Genomic DNA, 18,211 nt, shown 5'->3' on the forward strand with positions numbered 1-18,211 from the left:
GATCAGGTGTACTTGGAACCTGATTCTGCTCGTGGCAGCCCCAATTCACCGGTCTTTCCAGTTATGTCCCGGAAACGGAGGAGGCTGCGTGAAGGTGATGAAGGGCCCCGTCCAATCTCACACAGGACACAAAATGCAGAACCTGTCGAGGCATTCATCAAAGAGGAACCTGTTTCGCCGCCACCATTTGCCGACGATCATACTGCTGTTCGCGGCCGAAACCCTGCAGAGCGCCCCATCTACATTGACATCGCGTCCCCCCATTATACTCCAGTATACGAAAGTCGCGGACCACCAGTGCGAGAGCCAATTTACGAGGTTGAACCGTACCACGGGCCCCTACCAGATGCTGGTCCCCAGCGCACGATATCTCGTCTGAGCATCAGGCGACCAATCCGGGAAGAAGCCGATCTTCGACGATTGGCAAGTTCACAGTATGCTCGGCAATCAGATTATGCTCGTGAGTATATTGAGGCCCATCCACGCCCAGTTCGAGCGGCATCATACATTGTGGAACGCCCGGTCCAAGAGCGGCCAAGGTACTACGAAGAAGCCCCTCCTTACGCACAGCATCGTTACATTACCGCGGATGACATGCCACCCCCAACATACCGGGAGACTTATTACGAAGAGGCACCGCCAGCACGAATGATGGCACCACCCCAACGTCGGATCGTGGTTGATGAGCATGGCACTCAGTACTATGAGTTGCTGCAGGCACCAAGACTCCAGCCGATGGCTCCTCCGCCCCCGCCACCTCACCGGCCAGTCTCTCAAATGCCAAAGGATGTTTATGATGAAAGAGTGCATCATCACGCGGGTAGTGTTCGTGCGCCTTCGGTTGTGCAAGACCCCTACGGTGAACGACATTATGTGCATGAAATGCCCCCGCCCCAGCCAGTCTACAGGCGAGTGACGTCAGAATATGCTCGTCCCGTAGCAGCCCATGAGAGACAAGGCTACGCTGCTCCTTTGGCTTTGGAAGGCCATGAACCTTACTCACGCAGCAGCAGTGTACAAGTAGCGGAGTATCTTCCTCGCCATGCCGTCTATGTTGATGAGCGTGGAGTACCCCAGGAGAGAATAATTCGGACAGCCAGTGTTCGTCCTCCACAACCTCGCTATGAAGACTCACATGAGATTGTTCAGCGAGTTGGGAGTGTGAGACCAACTGGCCCGGGCCGCGAGCCCAGCATCTTCATGGAGGACAGACAAGTCGGGGAATACGTTGAAAGACCGTACTACATTCGGGATAGACGGTACTATGAAGGTGAAGGTGAAGAAGGGGATCGCATTGCGTTGGACGGTGCTAATGATACCATTCAACGGGGCCCACAGCGTTACTAGTAGCGTGTCGCGCTTGGGGTGTTTTTTCATCTACTCAGCATATCTTGACTGTATCTAAATGTATTTTTCCAGCCTTAGGCAATACAACTTGCAAGGTTCTAAAACTATTATCTTACTACCACGTACTGGTTGTAAAGTATCTTCTCATTTAAAGATCTTGCGATCTCTGTCGATTACTCGTGCTCGTGTAATACATTGGTGGGATTTACATCGACGGACTCTAGTCAGACCTTCGTTCCCGTTAGCCACTTTGCACTTGCGTTGGCTATGGAGACTTATCTACATTGTGGACATGATTGGATTTCACTGCTAGAGGCATCGTTCGCAAGTTCTCGGCATGACGAAAGTGTCTTCGAGAAAGTTGGCATATACGGGAATACCAGAACCCAGAGGGTCACAATTTGCGTGGGCGTTTTGAACTCATTGTTTGCTCAATATTAACAAGGGCACTCGGTGTCGAATTGCTGTATCGTGCTTTTACCTGCAAATAGATCGTCATCTGGTTGTGTACAACTCAAGAGAATCCGGAGGCACTAGGAGAAGCCAAGGTAGATTGCCCTTAGGGACTTATATTCAGTCCACATCAGATGGCCAGATATCATCATTTGAGCATTTTGAATCAAGCGTTTCCGGAGGGCCAAGAGTTGGTGCACAAAGACATATCAAATCGCAGCACAACGAGTTCCAACTCACCCCCTAAGAGCTGGCAGGATACTTGTCTTGCAAGACTGAGAGGATCCAAGCAATCTGTGGGGTATGCTTGTACCGGTGTGGTTGCCCAATTAGCCTGTCATACTCAGTCAAAGCCGGTGAATTGTAGTATCGGCTTCAAGGTTGAAATGAAGAAAGAATGGGATAGCCATAGTTGCTTTCACATCGGAATGAGGTAAATTGCTTGCATGAACTTTTCGACATGAAGTTTTCATCATGTGCGAGTAAAACAATGAAGTATGCCTGTCTCGAAAATGAACAGCTTCATACCGGGGACATACGCATCAGGTGCATCGCCTCAGATTGCCACGGTGATATCAAGGACTTCCAGCTCCACAAAGCCCTTGTTATCACATAAGTTGGCGTGAGGGACCTGAGAGGGAACTGGGAGAATCATAAGGGAAGACGTGTGGGGCAGACCATATCGTAGGCATTGAATCAAAGAAATGTCAAGGCGTTTCAACAGTATTTAATGAGTCCTAGCCTGAATCATACCCACAAGTAGCTCTCAGCTTCAGCCTGAATGAATCCATTTGACGATCTGATAAAAGAGAAAATGTAGCTCAACGAACACATGGATGATTCTGGCCCATTTTATGTGACACCTGATCTGAGCCGAAGGTCGCCTGAGTATCTGGGATATCGCAATCCACAGACATGGATGAAGAGACGAGGTCCACGAAGACAAGAAGGCTTGGTCCCCACTAGTCCCTGTTTTATCTGGAAGTCATATGGAGGTTTCTCGCTAGCTTTGATGAAAACTTGACTTGGTCATATAGGAAAGGAAATCTGTCAAAGTTGAAGGACCAGGTTAGCCAATGGTGAATTTTGGAAAATGATCATTTGGTCCAGTAAGTCTCTATATTGTGATTCTAGTTCGCCCTTCACATCTCGCATCAGAGTGACAATTTCTTCGTCATTGTAGCTCAGCATGTAATTTCAATCATCATTTGCAAAAAGGTATCTGGGGACAAACAAGCGTCATATAGAAGGACGGCCAGGTATAGGTGTTAACTTACTACAAAGCACGCCCATGTGGAGCCTGAATGTTATTTCTGTCAAGAAGGTCAAAACCTGTGGCCTTGACCATCTGCGAGTCACTGAGACCGAAGTGGGGAGATAGTGTTGGCAAGAGAAGATGTAGAGGGTCAAGAAAGGGTGATTGGTAAGATGGGATGGGCTGTAGGTGAACCGGGAAACACTTAACTATGTAGGTAGGTCTTGGAAGCTCTCACTTCGTGAACCCACTGCGAACAGGTTCCATATAGCACTTTCATGGCTATTTTCTGAATTGATGCTGAGATAAACTATCGAATCATCGAACTCGTCCCACTGGGTCTTTGTAGTTCTAATATGACAGCAGACGGCAGGATGGATCCTTAATAGTGAATTGGGTTGTGAAGGATTATGGATGGAATTCACATTGCTGTCTCAGAAAACAATAGTTGTAGCCACAAGCAGCCAAATTTTCTACAGTGCTAATATACCAATCAGATTTTCCGTGCTTATCGACCTCCGTGCCTTGACAAGCTCGTATATAGCGCGCCATGTGAGGTCCAACATGGTGGTGCTCATCGGATCAACAGATCATCTATATATATCGAACTCATTTCGAGTGTAATTCAACTTGGAACGATTGCTCATGACCCTAGAGACCAGAGCTCTGTCACACTCTCAACATCACTATATAGACTTAGGCACGATTTGCCGTATGATTCAGACAAGCTTCTGTTCCATTGGTCCCGATGCTGATTCGACGCTTCGGGGAGCCGAAAAACAAATCAATGAATCCATGAATGGCTGGCGTTTCGTATCACTAGTACACAATACACAGGTCTTTCTTGAACTAAGATATCACAATCTAGATGTACCCGAGGCAACTCATGTAATTCCGTTCACCCGCAAGTTGAGCAATTACAAACGGGGACATGAACTAGTATGCTATAACAGGTTAAAAGATCTGTGGGACAATTGGTAGTGCCTCGCTCTTATGCAGTGACCTGTATGCGGAAGTTTATGAATTTGAAGCTAGAATTGATGGAAGCCGTCGCTATTAATAGCCGGGGTTAGATCACTACATGTATTGTACATGGGCGGGTATACAACGTAGACTGGTGCTTCTACCACATTAAGAAGATCCTTTTGAACACTATAACACTTCAGACGCAGTTGTGTTATAATATAGGTAACCGTTAATAGCGGTCATTGTTAGACATTTGCCGAAGAGGTCAACGTACAACGTACGGAGTACATAGTTCTGCGGGAGAATGGCGATGATCGACGACCTGTAGCTGTCGATCGGCCTAAGCGACCCATACAGTAGAGTTACTCCGTGGAGTTGAAAAGGCTTGTAGTGATCAGAAATTTCATGAATGATCCCTTCATCCCTTCATAAGCCCTGTCATATTTGCCGTTGTCGTTCTATATCCATGGTGAGATTGGACGACTTATTCCGCCGTACTAAGTTCAGATTCCCAAATTGGTCTGAGAAGATAAGTAAAAAACCTTCTATACTTGATACACCAATTGACGGTTTCACTCACATTTCCATGAAACACTTTGAAGCTTGATCTACAAGCCAAAACAGGGCCGATGTGATGAGTCCCCTCTTTGAAACTAGGAGACCCTGCAGTCTGATTTTCAAAACGGTCCAGTCGGAATTGTCGAGTCCTTGAGCTGAAGAAGTGACCCACTACCACCTATACGAGAAGATGACGTCGACTATTTGAGGGGGAAATTATCCCACCTAGACAAGGCAATTGGTGTTCTCAGTTCCCCGGTCCATTGCATGCATTGTGTGCATATGATTGACACTTGTATCAGAAGCACAACAGGTGGTCCCCCGGAGCCGTGGAGTCTACAACATAGTCAGAAATCAGAATATCCTTAACGGCGATATGATCAACCTTGGCCACATGCCTGGGCTTGACCCCTCAGTTTCCCTCCCCCCGGCCCAGCCGGTCGCAGTGATGGGCGTCCTATCACCGCTTCTAGGCCAGTGGATTCAGATACGGTGGCATACAGGGTTCTATATCCCGGAGCCTATGAAATGATCGACCCGCGTATGCTAGGTACGGTACGGAATGAATCGGATCCCGAAGTGCCTGGAGCCCTGCACTAAAGCCAAATCCAGCCTTGAGAGAGGCGCAGAATGGTCACTCCACGACATCTCATCACTTTCAGACACGTGATGAAGCAGGGTATGAGACACGATTCATAACTCAAACTCGGGCTTTACTGGGATCCTTCCAAGGTTGCCAGGTAGCTCATACAAGATGAGATTGGCTGTATTGGGTATTGACAGTATTAACAATCCAATATTGGACTGATTCTATCTGCCAAGAAGACCCTTGCGAATGAACATTCAAGATCCTGCATTCTTGAATGGCAATGTGGATTCGAGAAGAAGATATTACAGGGGCCTTGAACTCTTAAGACCTTTGAAATCCCTTTCAACAGCTATATCTTTGCTCCGTACAACATAAGGTGTCAACTAGAAAGGAATATAAGTCAAAAACCGCAAAATCAAGTAGAAGACCTAGAAGACCCGCAAAGGACTGACGATTTATTTTTCTTTCCCTTGTTTTGTTTCCTTTTCTTTTTCAATTTCTCTTCATATTTCTTTTTGAGAGATATATACATTTTTTTCCCTAGTGACTTTGATCTCATTTCGCTTTCCTTCTCATATTAGAGATTTGCGTTGGTTGGCCCCATCGATCTTCGTTTCCACCATTCCCGGGTCGAAACGCCCACACTGGTCATTCCCATCCCTGTCGAGAACGGCCTGATTCCTTCCCACCCCCCAACCCAATCCATCCACTCTTTCTCTATCCCCTCGACTTGCTCAAGGGGTTAGAGATTTCTCTACCTAGTCATGCACAAGATATCCAACTTCACGGGCCAAGCCCGTCATGGTTGGGAACGAATGACGCCGACTTTCGGGATGTCCAGACCTCACACCGACATGGCTTTTCGCCGACCACACGGTGCGCCGCCCATGACACCGCCGACTAGTATCGATCCTACAGTCAATCTGTCCTTCAACGTCCCATTTTCGTCCACACTAGCCGGCCCAGATGTTGAGGATGTGCTCCACGCCAGTCCCGGCGCTCTCCAGCGCTGGACTTTTCCGGAAGGCACACTAGAGGGCACTTCGGTGCATCAGCTTCCCGTCCACACAAACAACGTCGAGGGCTTGCAGAGATTATGTCGGAAGATCACAGAAGAGAAAGGAGGACGAGTGGAAGCTACGCTCACTACCTCTGAGGCCAAAGCTGTCCCAGCGCTACAACGCCGGCCGAACGGCTTGGTGACCAACGTCTGTGTCACAGGTGATGGGGAGATGGCGCGGAAGATGCGGGCGAGAATCTTGAACGAGACCCCGATCATGCTGGTAGGTGGACGAATTTTTTTGGTTCCGGCACCAGCAGGATTTTCAAGTCCAAAGACATCCCTTGCTAACATCGGACCTCTTCTCAGCGATGTGCGACCGTCGACGTGGATATGCATCTGATTATAGATGGATCACCAAAAGGAATTAGAGCTAGCGTCCTCGAGCACCTCGATACTTTAGCTGCCTACACCGGGGCTGACATTTTCCTGCTGACTCCCAAGCTCCATGATGCGGATAGTGCGGTAGTTTCGTCATATGGCTACGCCTCAGATAATGGCTTGGACCAGCGCTTCCGAGTTGCCATATACGGCGATTTGGAGAGCTCTGAACATGCCAAAACTCGGGTTCTGATCATGATTGATCAAATAGTACGTTTTTGTGTGCGTGTGTCATGAGACCGGCAAACTAATTGGAGACCAGCTCAAACGCCACGTGGACGCCATCAAACTGGACTCGACTATGCACACCTTGGTCTGTGGTCGAACCCGCAAGAACATCAAGCTCATCGAGGCTGCTACAGGCACCGCCATTTACTTCCCTCCGCCTTTCCCACAAGTTTTCGGCTATATACCACCTGGTGCGAACCGTCGAAGCGAGGATGAGGTTTACATTACCGGTGAGACACCGGAACAGATTGCTCGGGCCAAACAGAAGCTGCGAGAACTGGTTATGGGAGTCAAGATTTTTGTCAAGGATGTGGTGGTCAGCTCGAGCAAAATCGACAACATCTTACTCGATCGTTTGGACAAGGTCCGGAAGGTGATGGAAATGAACGGGTCTTATGTTCTTTTCCCGCAGCTGGGTAGCCAACGCGGCCTTGTTCGGATTCAAGGAACTGAGGTGTTGCATGTTGAGCGCACAGTTCGGGAAATCATGGCTCTGGTGCGTTATTTCCTACCATTTTGACGGAATAATCCGCTAATATATGTGTGCACAGGCTGGTCAATTCTATAGCGCCTCATGGTGGATCATCATGCCCGACCCCGCCCAAGGTGGTCTTCGTGCTCCCTCAACTGCCGATATTCGCTCCATGCTATCGGATATTTGCACCAACTCGGAAGCGGAGGTCAGCTTTGACAATTTGACTTTCACAATCAACGGTTCCGACGATGCAGTCAAGGCTGCCATGACAGTGATTAACCAAATTCCTTTCGTGATGCGAAGTCAATACCAGATGCGGGTGAAGATTGAGCTAGCCAACGAGCACAAGGAGTTTGTGAGTGGCAAGAAGAACGGAAAGATCAATAAGATCATGGGACAGAGTGAGTTTTAATAGATATCCACCTGTTACACGAGATACTGACTTGCATGCAGGCAATGTCCAGATCATTTTCGATGGTTTCAACGAGTATAATTTCTATATCGACGTGTGTGGCAACCAGTATGAGTCGACCAAGAATGGCCTGGATTTGGTCGAGCAGGAGATGCCTGCGTCGATCTCGTTCCATGTGCCTGACCAATATCACAAGCGGATCATTGGAATTGGTGGACAGCATATTCAGCGCATCATGAAGAAGTACTCCGTCTTCGTGAAGTTCTCCAATGCTATGGACCGCGGCGGCATGGGCAAGGAGGATGACGACATCAAGGTTGACAACGTGATCTGTCGTACCCCTGCTCGCAACGCTCAGAGTCTGGACCTTGTCAAGCAAGAGATCATGGATATGGTTGAGAAAGTCGTAAGTGCTTACGGTGCCCACAGCTTTGATATCATGATAGCAACTTACAATTTGACAGGATGCCGAATACGTGGCCGAGAGAGTCGTCATCAACCGCCTGTACCATCGTGAGCTATTGGCCCGCATGACCGAGATCGAGGAGCTTGAGAAGAAATGGAACTGCAAGATCGAGTTCCCAAGCACTGAACTTGCTAGTGACGTTGTCACCATCTCCGGCCCTGAATACCAGGTCCCCCAAGCAGTCGACGCATTGCTTGGCATGGTGCCCGAGAGCCACGAGCTGCACTTCCAGAGCTCGGCGGAACTCCAGGAATACTTCAAGTGCCCCGATTTCCTCGCCGATGTTCGGACCAAGCTGAAGGAGCAGTACGAGGTCGATATCAACGTGGATGTCGGTACCGATCTGCCTACTACTCATGAGGAGGGCTCATCGTCTCCCGCGCCCGGGCCTGAAGACCGTGTGATCCTCGGATACACGCGCAACAACGCCGGTGGCTTGAAGGACGCAATTGACTTCCTGATTTCCCGCTTGGTTGCGCATGGGCTCGATGCGAACACCGTCAAGGGGGCTATCCCGCGCCCTAAATCTGACTCGTTCGAGGAATCCCTGCCCTTCTTCGACTCCAAGCTACTGCAGCACGCCCCAGCGCCCCTCTCGACCGACTCGCCCACCCGGCCGAACTTCTCCGACGAGAGCAGCGAAAGAGGCTCGATATTTGAGCGCCTCCGCAAGCCCGGAAGCATCTCGTCCTTCTCCTCCTTCATCGGCCGCAAGAACCACTCCGCCTCACCGGGGTCGTTCTTCAAACACGCCTCGAGCAACGCCTCCAAGGCCTCACTTGTCTCCATGGAGTCACGCGACAGTGGCTACCGCAACCCATGGAATGACTCTGGCGTGAACCTCCCCGAAGACGACTTACCCGTCCTGGGGAGCTCGCACAGCCACAAGAGCAGTACCAGCAATGGCTGGCCCACGCGCTTCGACGCCAAGTTTCCCTTCGGCACGGCGCCGGGTGACATGACACCAAAGCATGACCCGCGCACCTCTTTTGATAGTGGTCGTCCTAGTACTTCCAATTCTACTTCTGGATACCCGGCCCCAATTGGGCCACCGCGTTAAAACCAAAATATCCATTTGCAGCAGTATACCCTTTTTTTGGTTGAGTTTGTCTTTGTTTTTTCCTGCTTTTATTCTCATTCCCAGCGTGCTTTTTATTTTCGGTTGTCCTTTTTGTTGGTCTTGTTGATTGATACCACGGAACGCAAGCAATGAGGGCGTCAGAAAAGAAAACGAGATATCCAAGATCTGCGATAGAGCAGGGAGTCGTTGACCATATGCCTCTTTTATCTTTTTTCTTTATCTATTTTGCGCGCATTCGGAGGAAAGGATGGGATTGGATAGTCTGAAGTTATACCCACTGGTATCGACTTCAGAGGCGATGAGTTGGGCTTTTTATGTCGATGTTTTTACTCTTTTGATATCCCCAATCATCAATGAGATTTTGCCATTAGATATTCTCCAATCTAAGTTGTTTTGAAATTGAGCCTGAGACAATGCAAGCTTGAACCCCAAGGGCCTTTTTATATTGAACTTCATCGCTTCGAGTCTTATGCGGCCCGCGATCAGTGACGTTAGAGACGCGGGGTCGAAAGACACCGCTACTCTTCTCGTCCTCAATCGATTTGAAATTCCTAAGAGACCATCAAAACTTCATTGAATCATACAGCAAAACTCCCACAATACCCAAAATGACCGCATCCTACCCCCGTCCGGACTTCCAACGCATCCCTCTAAACTGGAACACTCTAGACGGCCCTTGGACCTTCACTTTTGACGACAAAGACGAAGGTCTTACGTCGAAATGGCATCGAACCAGCCTAGAAGGAAAACCCTCCCACCAGATAACAGTCCCATATGCCTTCCAAACCTCAGCCTCGGGAATCAATCTGATTGAAGCGCACGAGGTGATGTGGTACGAGCGACGCATCACGGACATCCGCACAGCCGATGAGAAGCAGAAGGGGAATAGACTCCTACTCCGCTTCGGTGCCGTTGATTACCAGTGCTCTGTCTGGGTGGACGGTGTCCTTGTTGGTGGCCATCGTGGCGGACATGTGCCATTCGATATAGATATCACAGAGGCCCTGGCCAACGGCGCTACGGAAGCTCGTCTCACTCTCCGGGTTCGAGACTCGCCTTATGACCTGACCCAGCCGCGTGGAAAGCAGTTCTGGGGTCCTGTTCCTGAGAGTATCTTCTACACGCCCAGCGGTGGTATCTGGCTTTCGGTTTGGTTGGAGAGCGTCCCGGCTATGCGGCTGCTATGTGGGAGTGGAGGGACGGTGCTTCGTTCTGATGATATTGAGAATGGTCTGTTGCATGCGAATGTTCATGTTGCTGGACGTCGGGTTGGAAGTGTGGCGACGGTTGAAGTTGAGGTATCGCTTGGGGGAATAAGTGTTACGAAGGTAAACGGCGAGCTGCCGCGGGATAAAAGTTTTGCTGCGCTTGATTTAAGTATGAAGGTTCCTGATACTGCGGTGGCGAAGTTGAAGGCAAAGAACCAGGAGCTGTTTGGTGTTGATGGAGTCTGGGGTCGGGGTGTTGCACTCTGGGCTCCGGAGCATCCTGTTCTTTATGATATCACCCTTCGGTTATTTGATGGGGCCGGCGTTGTTGTTGATGAAGTCCAGACTACAACCGGCATGCGCAGTCTATCCTGGCAAACTGGCGATGGCACATTCCGGCTGAACGGAAAGCCGTATTTCCAGATGTTATTCCTGGATCAAGGATACTGGCCCGAAACGGGAATGACACCTCCTTCTTCGGAGGCTTTGAAGACAGACATCGAGCTGGCGCAGAAACTCGGGTTCAATGGATGCCGCAAGCACCAGAAAGTCGAGGATCCGCGCTTCTACTACTGGGCAGACCGGATGGGCTTCCTTGTCTGGGGCGAGATGGCAAATGCCTACGAGTTCGACTCTGACTACATTGAGCGCTTTACTAGCGAGTGGACCGAAGCCGTGAAGAGGGATATCAACCACCCATCAGTGGTCACCTGGACGCCACTTAACGAGTCGTGGGGTGTATCTGCCTTGAAAGACAATATCGACCAGCGCAATCATGTTCGCGCTCTGTACTACTTGACCAAGTATGACGCACCCAGTTGCATCTTCAATGTGTCGACGCTTCCAAGAGGAAATTTTTGAACAAGCTGACACAAGAACACAGGAACCTCGATCCCAGTAGACCTATCAACGACAACTGCGGTTGGGAGCATGTCAAAACAGACCTAACAACCTTCCACGACTATAGCGACTCGACCGAGCTAGGCGCAGCATGTGCCAGCATGTCAGGGATCCTCGAACCGAAAGGTGGGCACGAGGTCTTCACCAAACCCATCTACTCTGGGTACTCCGGCTCGCTGGTCCTCGACAAGGGTGCCCAGCATACGCATGGTGCACCGGTGATCTGCACCGAGTTCGGCGGCGTTAATATCGCACCGCCCAAGGACTCTGCTGCTGCCGGGGAGCGGGACTGGGGGTATACGACTGCGAGCGACCCAGCAGACTTCTTGGTGCGATTTGAGAAGCTAGTTATGGCGGTTGTGAAGCCTGGACATATTTGCGGGCTTGTCTGGACTCAGTTGTATGTTGCAATATTCTTGGATTTGGCATTGGGATTTGGGGACATCTGCTAATCTCCTTGTTTTCTGATCTAGGTGTGATATTGAGCAGGAGGTGAATGGTTTGTACACCTATGATCGCAAAGAGAAGGTTCCTGCAGAGAAGGTGAAGGCGATCATGGATGCTGCCAAGGATCATTACTACCATCATCTCACGTCTCATCACTCAAAGGGCTTTAGGAAACTACTGGATCAGTACAAGCATGTTGTGCATCGTTAGGTCTAAGAGTGGTCATTGTGGATTGGAGTAATATTCAGTGACACGATATCTTCAAGACCATAATCGCCTACAAGGCAGGATGCGTAGCTCTAATCTGTGATTTTGCACACTGAGCTGCCACCTCTATCTCACTACGGAATATATACCATAGGTCATCGCGTTCTATCTACTCTGAGGTTGAGAGATGAAGATGTAGTACTCTGTCGATACCGAAGTACCCGATATATTTCCTAATTTTGCGCAACCGAGAATGCAGGCCCAAACTAGATTTACTCGAGCTCCACGCTCCTTCGATACAAAAATTTGTAAAACACACGACCGAATTCAACATCTTCATAACATATATTACTGTCACTGGGCGCTATATGACTAAATCTCATTAAGTGAAGACTAAAGAGCGGAATAGCTCAAAGTTCAAGACGCTGGATACTGTGCTCGAAAAAGAAAACCCCAAGACTCAAAAACTCCAGAGATGCCGAGACCCCCATATCAAGAAAAAGAGAAATAAATGTACTCGATGGGTGTGGATGCGGGATGCAGAATGCATATTACAAGAAAAGAAAATCACATGTTAGCCAATTCCTGGTCGATCTGTCGGTCCAGGAAGACGCGCTTGTCGCCTGTGAGCGAGGCTTGCAGGCGTTGTTCGACGAGAACGCGGACTAGTGAGTGGTTAGCAATCTGTATAGTCATCATTGAGATCGAGTTAGGTACATACCCTGCTTTTTGGTGACAGTATCTAAATCAACCTCGGCCAAGCAGCTGCGAATTGCCTCGGTGATGGCAAGATCATCGGGTCCACTGCCAACACGGAAATCAAAGGCGGTGCTGGCTGGCCGAGAGGGGAACTGAGGCAAGGGACTGCGAGAGCCAGCGTTGCCGAGGAGGTTGTCGCTGCTTTGCATCATACCGAGGCTGTGTCTACTCGAGGCCATCTGGTTGTCCTGGTAGGCGCTGAGGCCACCCATGGACATGTGGCGAGAAGCCTGGGCAGAGTGGCCACCCATGTGGGCGCTCATTTGCGGCATATCCGTGTAGCGGGAGAAGTTGGACATGTGCGAGTTGCGATTGCCGGGAATGTTGCCGCCGACGAAGGGTGCGGGCGATTGTGGGGGCATGTAAGGTTGGTGGCGGCCGTGGCCCGGGAATCCGGTTAGAATGGTGGAGGCTGGCTTGACGGATGAGTACTGCGAGTGCAGGTCGTCCATCTCCATGGCCATGTCATCGTACCGGCCGGTGGCATATACCTTCTCCTGGCTGGCGCTGAGGTCGCCGCGGCGGCCAGGGAGGTTATTGGCCATGGCGTAGTCATCCCAGCGCTGGAGTGGGATGCTGCGTGGTTCGAAGGGCTCCTCTTCCACAGCTATGACTCGCTTGTCGCCCTTCTCGCCAATGACGACACGGGTGGTGCCCCATCCGAAATCATCCTGTTTCCAGAAGGCATAAAGCGGCAGGATGAAATTGTAGATTGGGTACGCAAGAAGGTAAATAATCATCCATCCAATGTGTTGCCACTGTCTTTTGACAATGAAGATGATCGCTTGCAGACCATAGACACCAGCCAGCATGATTATCGAGATCATGGGGAAGGGACCCGTTTTGCTAGCAACCAGGTAGATCAGGTAGGTGAGGTATACGCAGGTCGCAGGAAGGATGAGAGTTCCCACCAGATCGACCAGAACGACGAAACGCATACTGAAACAGCAGAAGCCGCACAAATCTTCGAGAGCTGCCAGTTCAACCAGATTGTGGATAGTGGAGTTGATCCAGCGGCGTCTCTGCGACATGAGCACACTCCAGGTCTCAGGGGCGGCTGTGCTTGCGTAGGCATCAGGAATAAACTTGTATGACATCGACGGGAAGTGTTTGGTCATGATAGTTGTCAGGTAACGATCCTCACCAAGAGAGAGGAGGTTCTTTTTGTGGAGGGTGTCAACATCATTGTCAGCGTAATCGTGAATGACTTTGTCCGAGATGATCAGAGGGCGTCCCTTGTCTGCAGTTCGAAGGCGGTACATGGTGAAACTAGGCATTGTTAGCATTAGCTTGCTTAAGAGTGAAAAAGCGATCCACGCAAACTCACCATCCAGGAAGACAGGTAACACTGCCGAAGAGTGACTCGAATGCCTTAGCCAAGTGATGGGAGATGTAGTATTCGTAAACCTGAATCATCGTCCACCAACTACGTTCCTCATTCTGGAGACTAGTCTCGCCGCAAATACCGGCGATTTTGGCATCTGCTGCACACGCGGCGACCAAGCGATTAAGAGAATCCTCACGGACAGTGGTGTCTGCATCGACCATGAGACAGTACTCATACAGCTCCGGATCTACACCGATGACGTTGTTGATTTGGTGGAACATCTCGAGTTCAAGGGGAGACATAGGTGAGCGGTGGTGGACGCGGTTCAAGAACTGCATAAGAAGGACCTGCGTATCTCGCTTGCCACGGTTGCCAGGTTTGGACTTGCGCTGCTCGGATTCCTTTCCAACCTTGACGACCACAATGTAAGGCACGACATTGCCCTCATACTCATAGAGTCCAGAGTAAACTTTTCCGTAGTTCAGCTGCTCACTTCCCTGACCGAGGGATTTGCATGGCAGTGCTGGCGGGTCCATCTTAGGATCAACCCCGAGAATGTCCAGAACAATCTTAGGGGTGGGGCGGTCATTTCCGCCACCAACAATCATACCATCACAGATAACAAATATCAACTTTCTCTTGTTGTCGTATTGCAAGGCAGTCAGAGAGTCAAGACCTTTCCGGAGATCATTCTCGCCCTCAGTGTATGCAGGAACCATGCAGATGACGAATTTATCCTGGGGCGTGGGTCGACGTTTGGACCCCAGCTGCAGAGCTGCCAGAAATTTGACTAGAATGACGGCGCAGATGAGGATGGTGAAGGTGAGCAGGATCCAATTATTGACTGTGCATCGTGCACTGTCACGGAAATCAACTCTGCCCTTATAGAAGACAAAGTCAAGACATGTTTGGGCATCCCTAAAGTCCACTGTGTCCTGCCACTGGTCGGTGACATCCTCACCCATGTTGTTTCTGAAGAGGGTGGTAACAGGTCCTGGCAGCCAATTGTATTGTTTGAGGTTGTTCATCCTTTTTAGTGTATAGAAGTAGTCCGTCAAGTCGTACACTTTTTGGTCCTTGATAACCCAGTAGCGAGAGTCTTCGTTGGCCTGCTTCTTGACTGTCTCCCTTGTCCATACCACATCGCCTTTGTAGTATGTACCGATCTTTGGCAAGAATTTATTTTCATACCAGGTGTCCTTGTGGAGTGCTGTGTCGGGAACTAATGACTGTTTCCCCGATTTGTGCTCGGCTGTAGGATATTCAATAGCATCTGTCTTGTTGTGCTCCAAGGTGAGCGTATCGGAACTGACAAATGGGGCACAATACCGGTTAAGAGGAGGGGGGAAGTAGTCGTCCAGAATCTGTCCTGCGAATGGGCGCATGTTATCCGCGGTTGTGTCTATTCCATTCATGTCACTATGCTGCAAGCGCCAGAACTTGCTGATATCGTAAACACGGCCATGTATGCCGACATAAAAGTTATTATCATCTGTGTGCCAGCCGATCTCCTTTTGATTCCAGACCTTGTTCTTGTTGGGACAGAGGAGGTCACCAAAGGCGATGATATAGAAACAGACAATTCCGTTAAACAACAGAATCAAACAGACAAGGACGACCTTTTCTCGCCAGGCCAGACGGACATCTGGGCGTTTCATGCGGCCAACGTATCGTAGCACAAAGGAAGGAATCCAAAAAGTCATGGCCCAGACGAAACCAGCCCAGAGTCGACGGCTCCAGGTGATGGTTTTCTTCTCAATGTGTTTGGGATCACCAAACTCTGGGTCGAATTCGCCGATGTATCGGCCATATTCGTCGTAGTATGCAATATCTCCCTTCTTGTCGTCACCTTTTCGGCCCAGGCCGTAGTCACCGGCATTGGCAGTGTTGGTGAATGGCGCACTTGGGGCAATGGACTTCGCACCGCCCATCACACTCGGGGCTATGGCGCCACCAGGTGGCATGCCAAGAAGATTGGAGCTTTCATGGATGGCGGTGCCATCTGGGGTGAAGCCAGTCTCGTACAACGCAGGGCCGTACATGAACGGATTCACGTAGGTCTCTTCTGGCTTCAGATCCAGCATACTCTCCGCTTCCCACCATGCCCCTTCACGCATCCATACACGCTGTTCACCAACGACCGCATCGCCATTGCTCCATCCTCTCTCGATGATCCAGTTCTCAACACCATCCTGGCCTTCGGCGCAGCCGAGTCGTGCATACCTGCCGACAAACTCTTCCACGTCGAAATCAGCGGTGAAATCGAGTTGCTTCAAACGACGGTTGGCCCATTCCGGGAGTCGCCAGTCTCGCAATTGGCGGGAGACTGCACCGGCCGACCACGCTGTAGATGCCGATAACGCGAGCTGCTCCGGCATGTCATCAGTCGGATGGAGAGAGAGGTGGTACCAGACACGGCTACTATTGAGAGTAGTGGGAAGATCGAATCGGCCGCGTTTTCCAACGGAAATACCCTCGGTATCAACAGGGAATAAGATGCGTCGGAGAAAAGCGTCAATCTCAAGTTCAACCCCAACTTTTTCCAGTACTCCCTGCCGCTTGTCGAGATCATGCTCGCGTTCTCGTCCGGCAAGGCCTGTGGTGATATTGAGATCTGGTTCGACCTGGGCCACCGCGGAGTTCATTTCACTGATGACAGAAGCTCCAATGGGAGGGAGAGGAATCCCATCATCCTTCATTTCAGCGTTAAGACCGAGACTATCATCGAAGATGCCTCTCATCATGATTGCTTTACCGAGAGCCGGTCGTGGAATATCAACTACCGTCAGGTTGACTGTGTCATCGTTTGACCATTGTGCTGCACCCCCATTGCTGGAATTGTTTTCCAATGCGACCTGTATATCAGCTGTGATGGCCTCATTTGCTTTGCCGATGACCCAATCGACCAGCGCCTCGTATATTCCGGCGATCAGCACTTCCCGCTCATCTGTGGAGCATTGGTGGAGAATAATTTCTGGGTCAATTCCCAGAAGACCACCGGCATCCTCACAGACCTCTTCTAGCTCTTCCTGGTCCACCTCGAACCCGACTGCATTGCCGAGCTTGAGGAGACCAGCAAGGACTGATAACAAACCTCGTTGAGCAGCGCCTTTGATGCCAATAGCTTTCAGAGAAGCACGGAAGTCTTCTGCTGCAGCGGCATCATCGGCTGTGGGTAGATAGTGTGGAGGATCATATGTGTTTGATCGGTTGAGCAAAGTATACGCAGTGGGGTCTTTCAGGTCCAAAAATTCACGCTCCGCAGCTGTCGATGAAGTAGTGAGCAGATAGTAGAAGGCATCAAATGCACGGTAACCTGTGTCAGGCTGGATTTCCAGAAGACCCTTCCGCACATTGATGCCAGAGGTGGACAAGGCCAAGGAGAGGCCAACGACAGATCCTTGCAAAGACAAAGTGTAAGTGGCGGCTAAAGCCGAATGAAGAGAGTAGGATGGGTTGAACGAGGTGACAGCAGTGAGGAAGGGTCGTAGAGCGGAGAGCGCGACCAGAGCTACCTCGGGCGTTTCCACTGGAATCGCCGTGATAAACGGTTCTAGCAATGAGGGTGTGGATTGATGGAGGGCGCTGTTCTATGTTAGGACTAATGGTCTCCGGATGAATGATTTTCGACATACCCGAGAACTACGCAGCCATCCTCGGCCCGGCGTCGAGCATGTTCCCAAGCTCTGATAGCCAGATCACGGTCGACCGTGGCGCCAGTTCGCCCATCGGGTAAAGTAGTTGCTGCAGTCACCCATGTGTTCACAACCAAACTCGTGGCAGAGTCCAGTTGATATGGCTGACCCGCAGTATAAAAAGAATGGAGAGCATTCAATAACGTTGTTGTTGAAACCTGAGTTCCATGTTGTGGTCTGGGTCCGGCGGGGAGACCCGTGGATTGCGTGGAGAAGACCGAATGACGGTTCGACATGACGAATGTGCAGGCGAAGGGTCAACGATATCAACGGCGAGATGCTATGTCCGGCCTGTTCGTTATCACAACCGCATGAGGGTACTCTTGTTTTTGAAATTGGTCGCTTGTCTCGCTAAATGTACAGTGAGAGTTGGTGTGTAGAGGTTGTAAGGGAGTTA

General features: G+C 50.2%; 4 protein-coding genes across 4 annotated transcripts; 3 read left to right on the top strand and 1 right to left on the bottom strand.

Moving 5' to 3' along the window:
* Positions 1–63: 63 nt before the first annotated feature.
* On the top strand, positions 64–1,347 carry N7500_005921 (uncharacterized protein; the record flags this gene model as incomplete). The annotated part of the gene is made up of 1 exon (XM_056677065.1): positions 64–1,347. One exon carries the CDS (start codon positions 64–66, stop codon positions 1,345–1,347), a length of 1,284 nt encoding a protein of 427 aa, XP_056532065.1.
* Positions 1,348–5,932: 4,585 nt separating this feature from the next.
* N7500_005922 (KH domain protein) lies at positions 5,933–9,250 on the top strand (the record flags this gene model as incomplete). Its single annotated transcript, XM_056677066.1, has 6 exons — positions 5,933–6,451; positions 6,538–6,819; positions 6,872–7,333; positions 7,389–7,713; positions 7,766–8,130; positions 8,189–9,250. 6 exons carry the CDS (start codon positions 5,933–5,935, stop codon positions 9,248–9,250), a joined length of 3,015 nt encoding a protein of 1,004 aa, XP_056532066.1.
* Positions 9,251–9,879: 629 nt separating this feature from the next.
* Positions 9,880–12,036, top strand: N7500_005923 (glycoside hydrolase family 2 protein; the record flags this gene model as incomplete). The annotated part of the gene is made up of 3 exons (XM_056677067.1): positions 9,880–11,282; positions 11,363–11,779; positions 11,853–12,036. 3 exons carry the CDS (start codon positions 9,880–9,882, stop codon positions 12,034–12,036), a joined length of 2,004 nt encoding a protein of 667 aa, XP_056532067.1.
* Positions 12,037–12,600: 564 nt separating this feature from the next.
* csmB (putative chitin synthase) lies at positions 12,601–18,050 on the bottom strand (the record flags this gene model as incomplete). The annotated part of the gene is made up of 4 exons (XM_056677068.1): positions 12,601–12,698; positions 12,755–14,061; positions 14,120–17,704; positions 17,755–18,050. 4 exons carry the CDS (start codon positions 18,048–18,050, stop codon positions 12,601–12,603), a joined length of 5,286 nt encoding a protein of 1,761 aa, XP_056532068.1.
* Between the last annotated feature and the right edge of the window lie 161 nt (positions 18,051–18,211).

Source organism: Penicillium coprophilum (assembly GCF_028826855.1).
Source record: "Penicillium coprophilum strain IBT 35676 chromosome Unknown utg000004l_segment0_segment0, whole genome shotgun sequence".
NCBI lineage: Eukaryota > Fungi > Ascomycota > Eurotiomycetes > Eurotiales > Aspergillaceae > Penicillium > Penicillium coprophilum.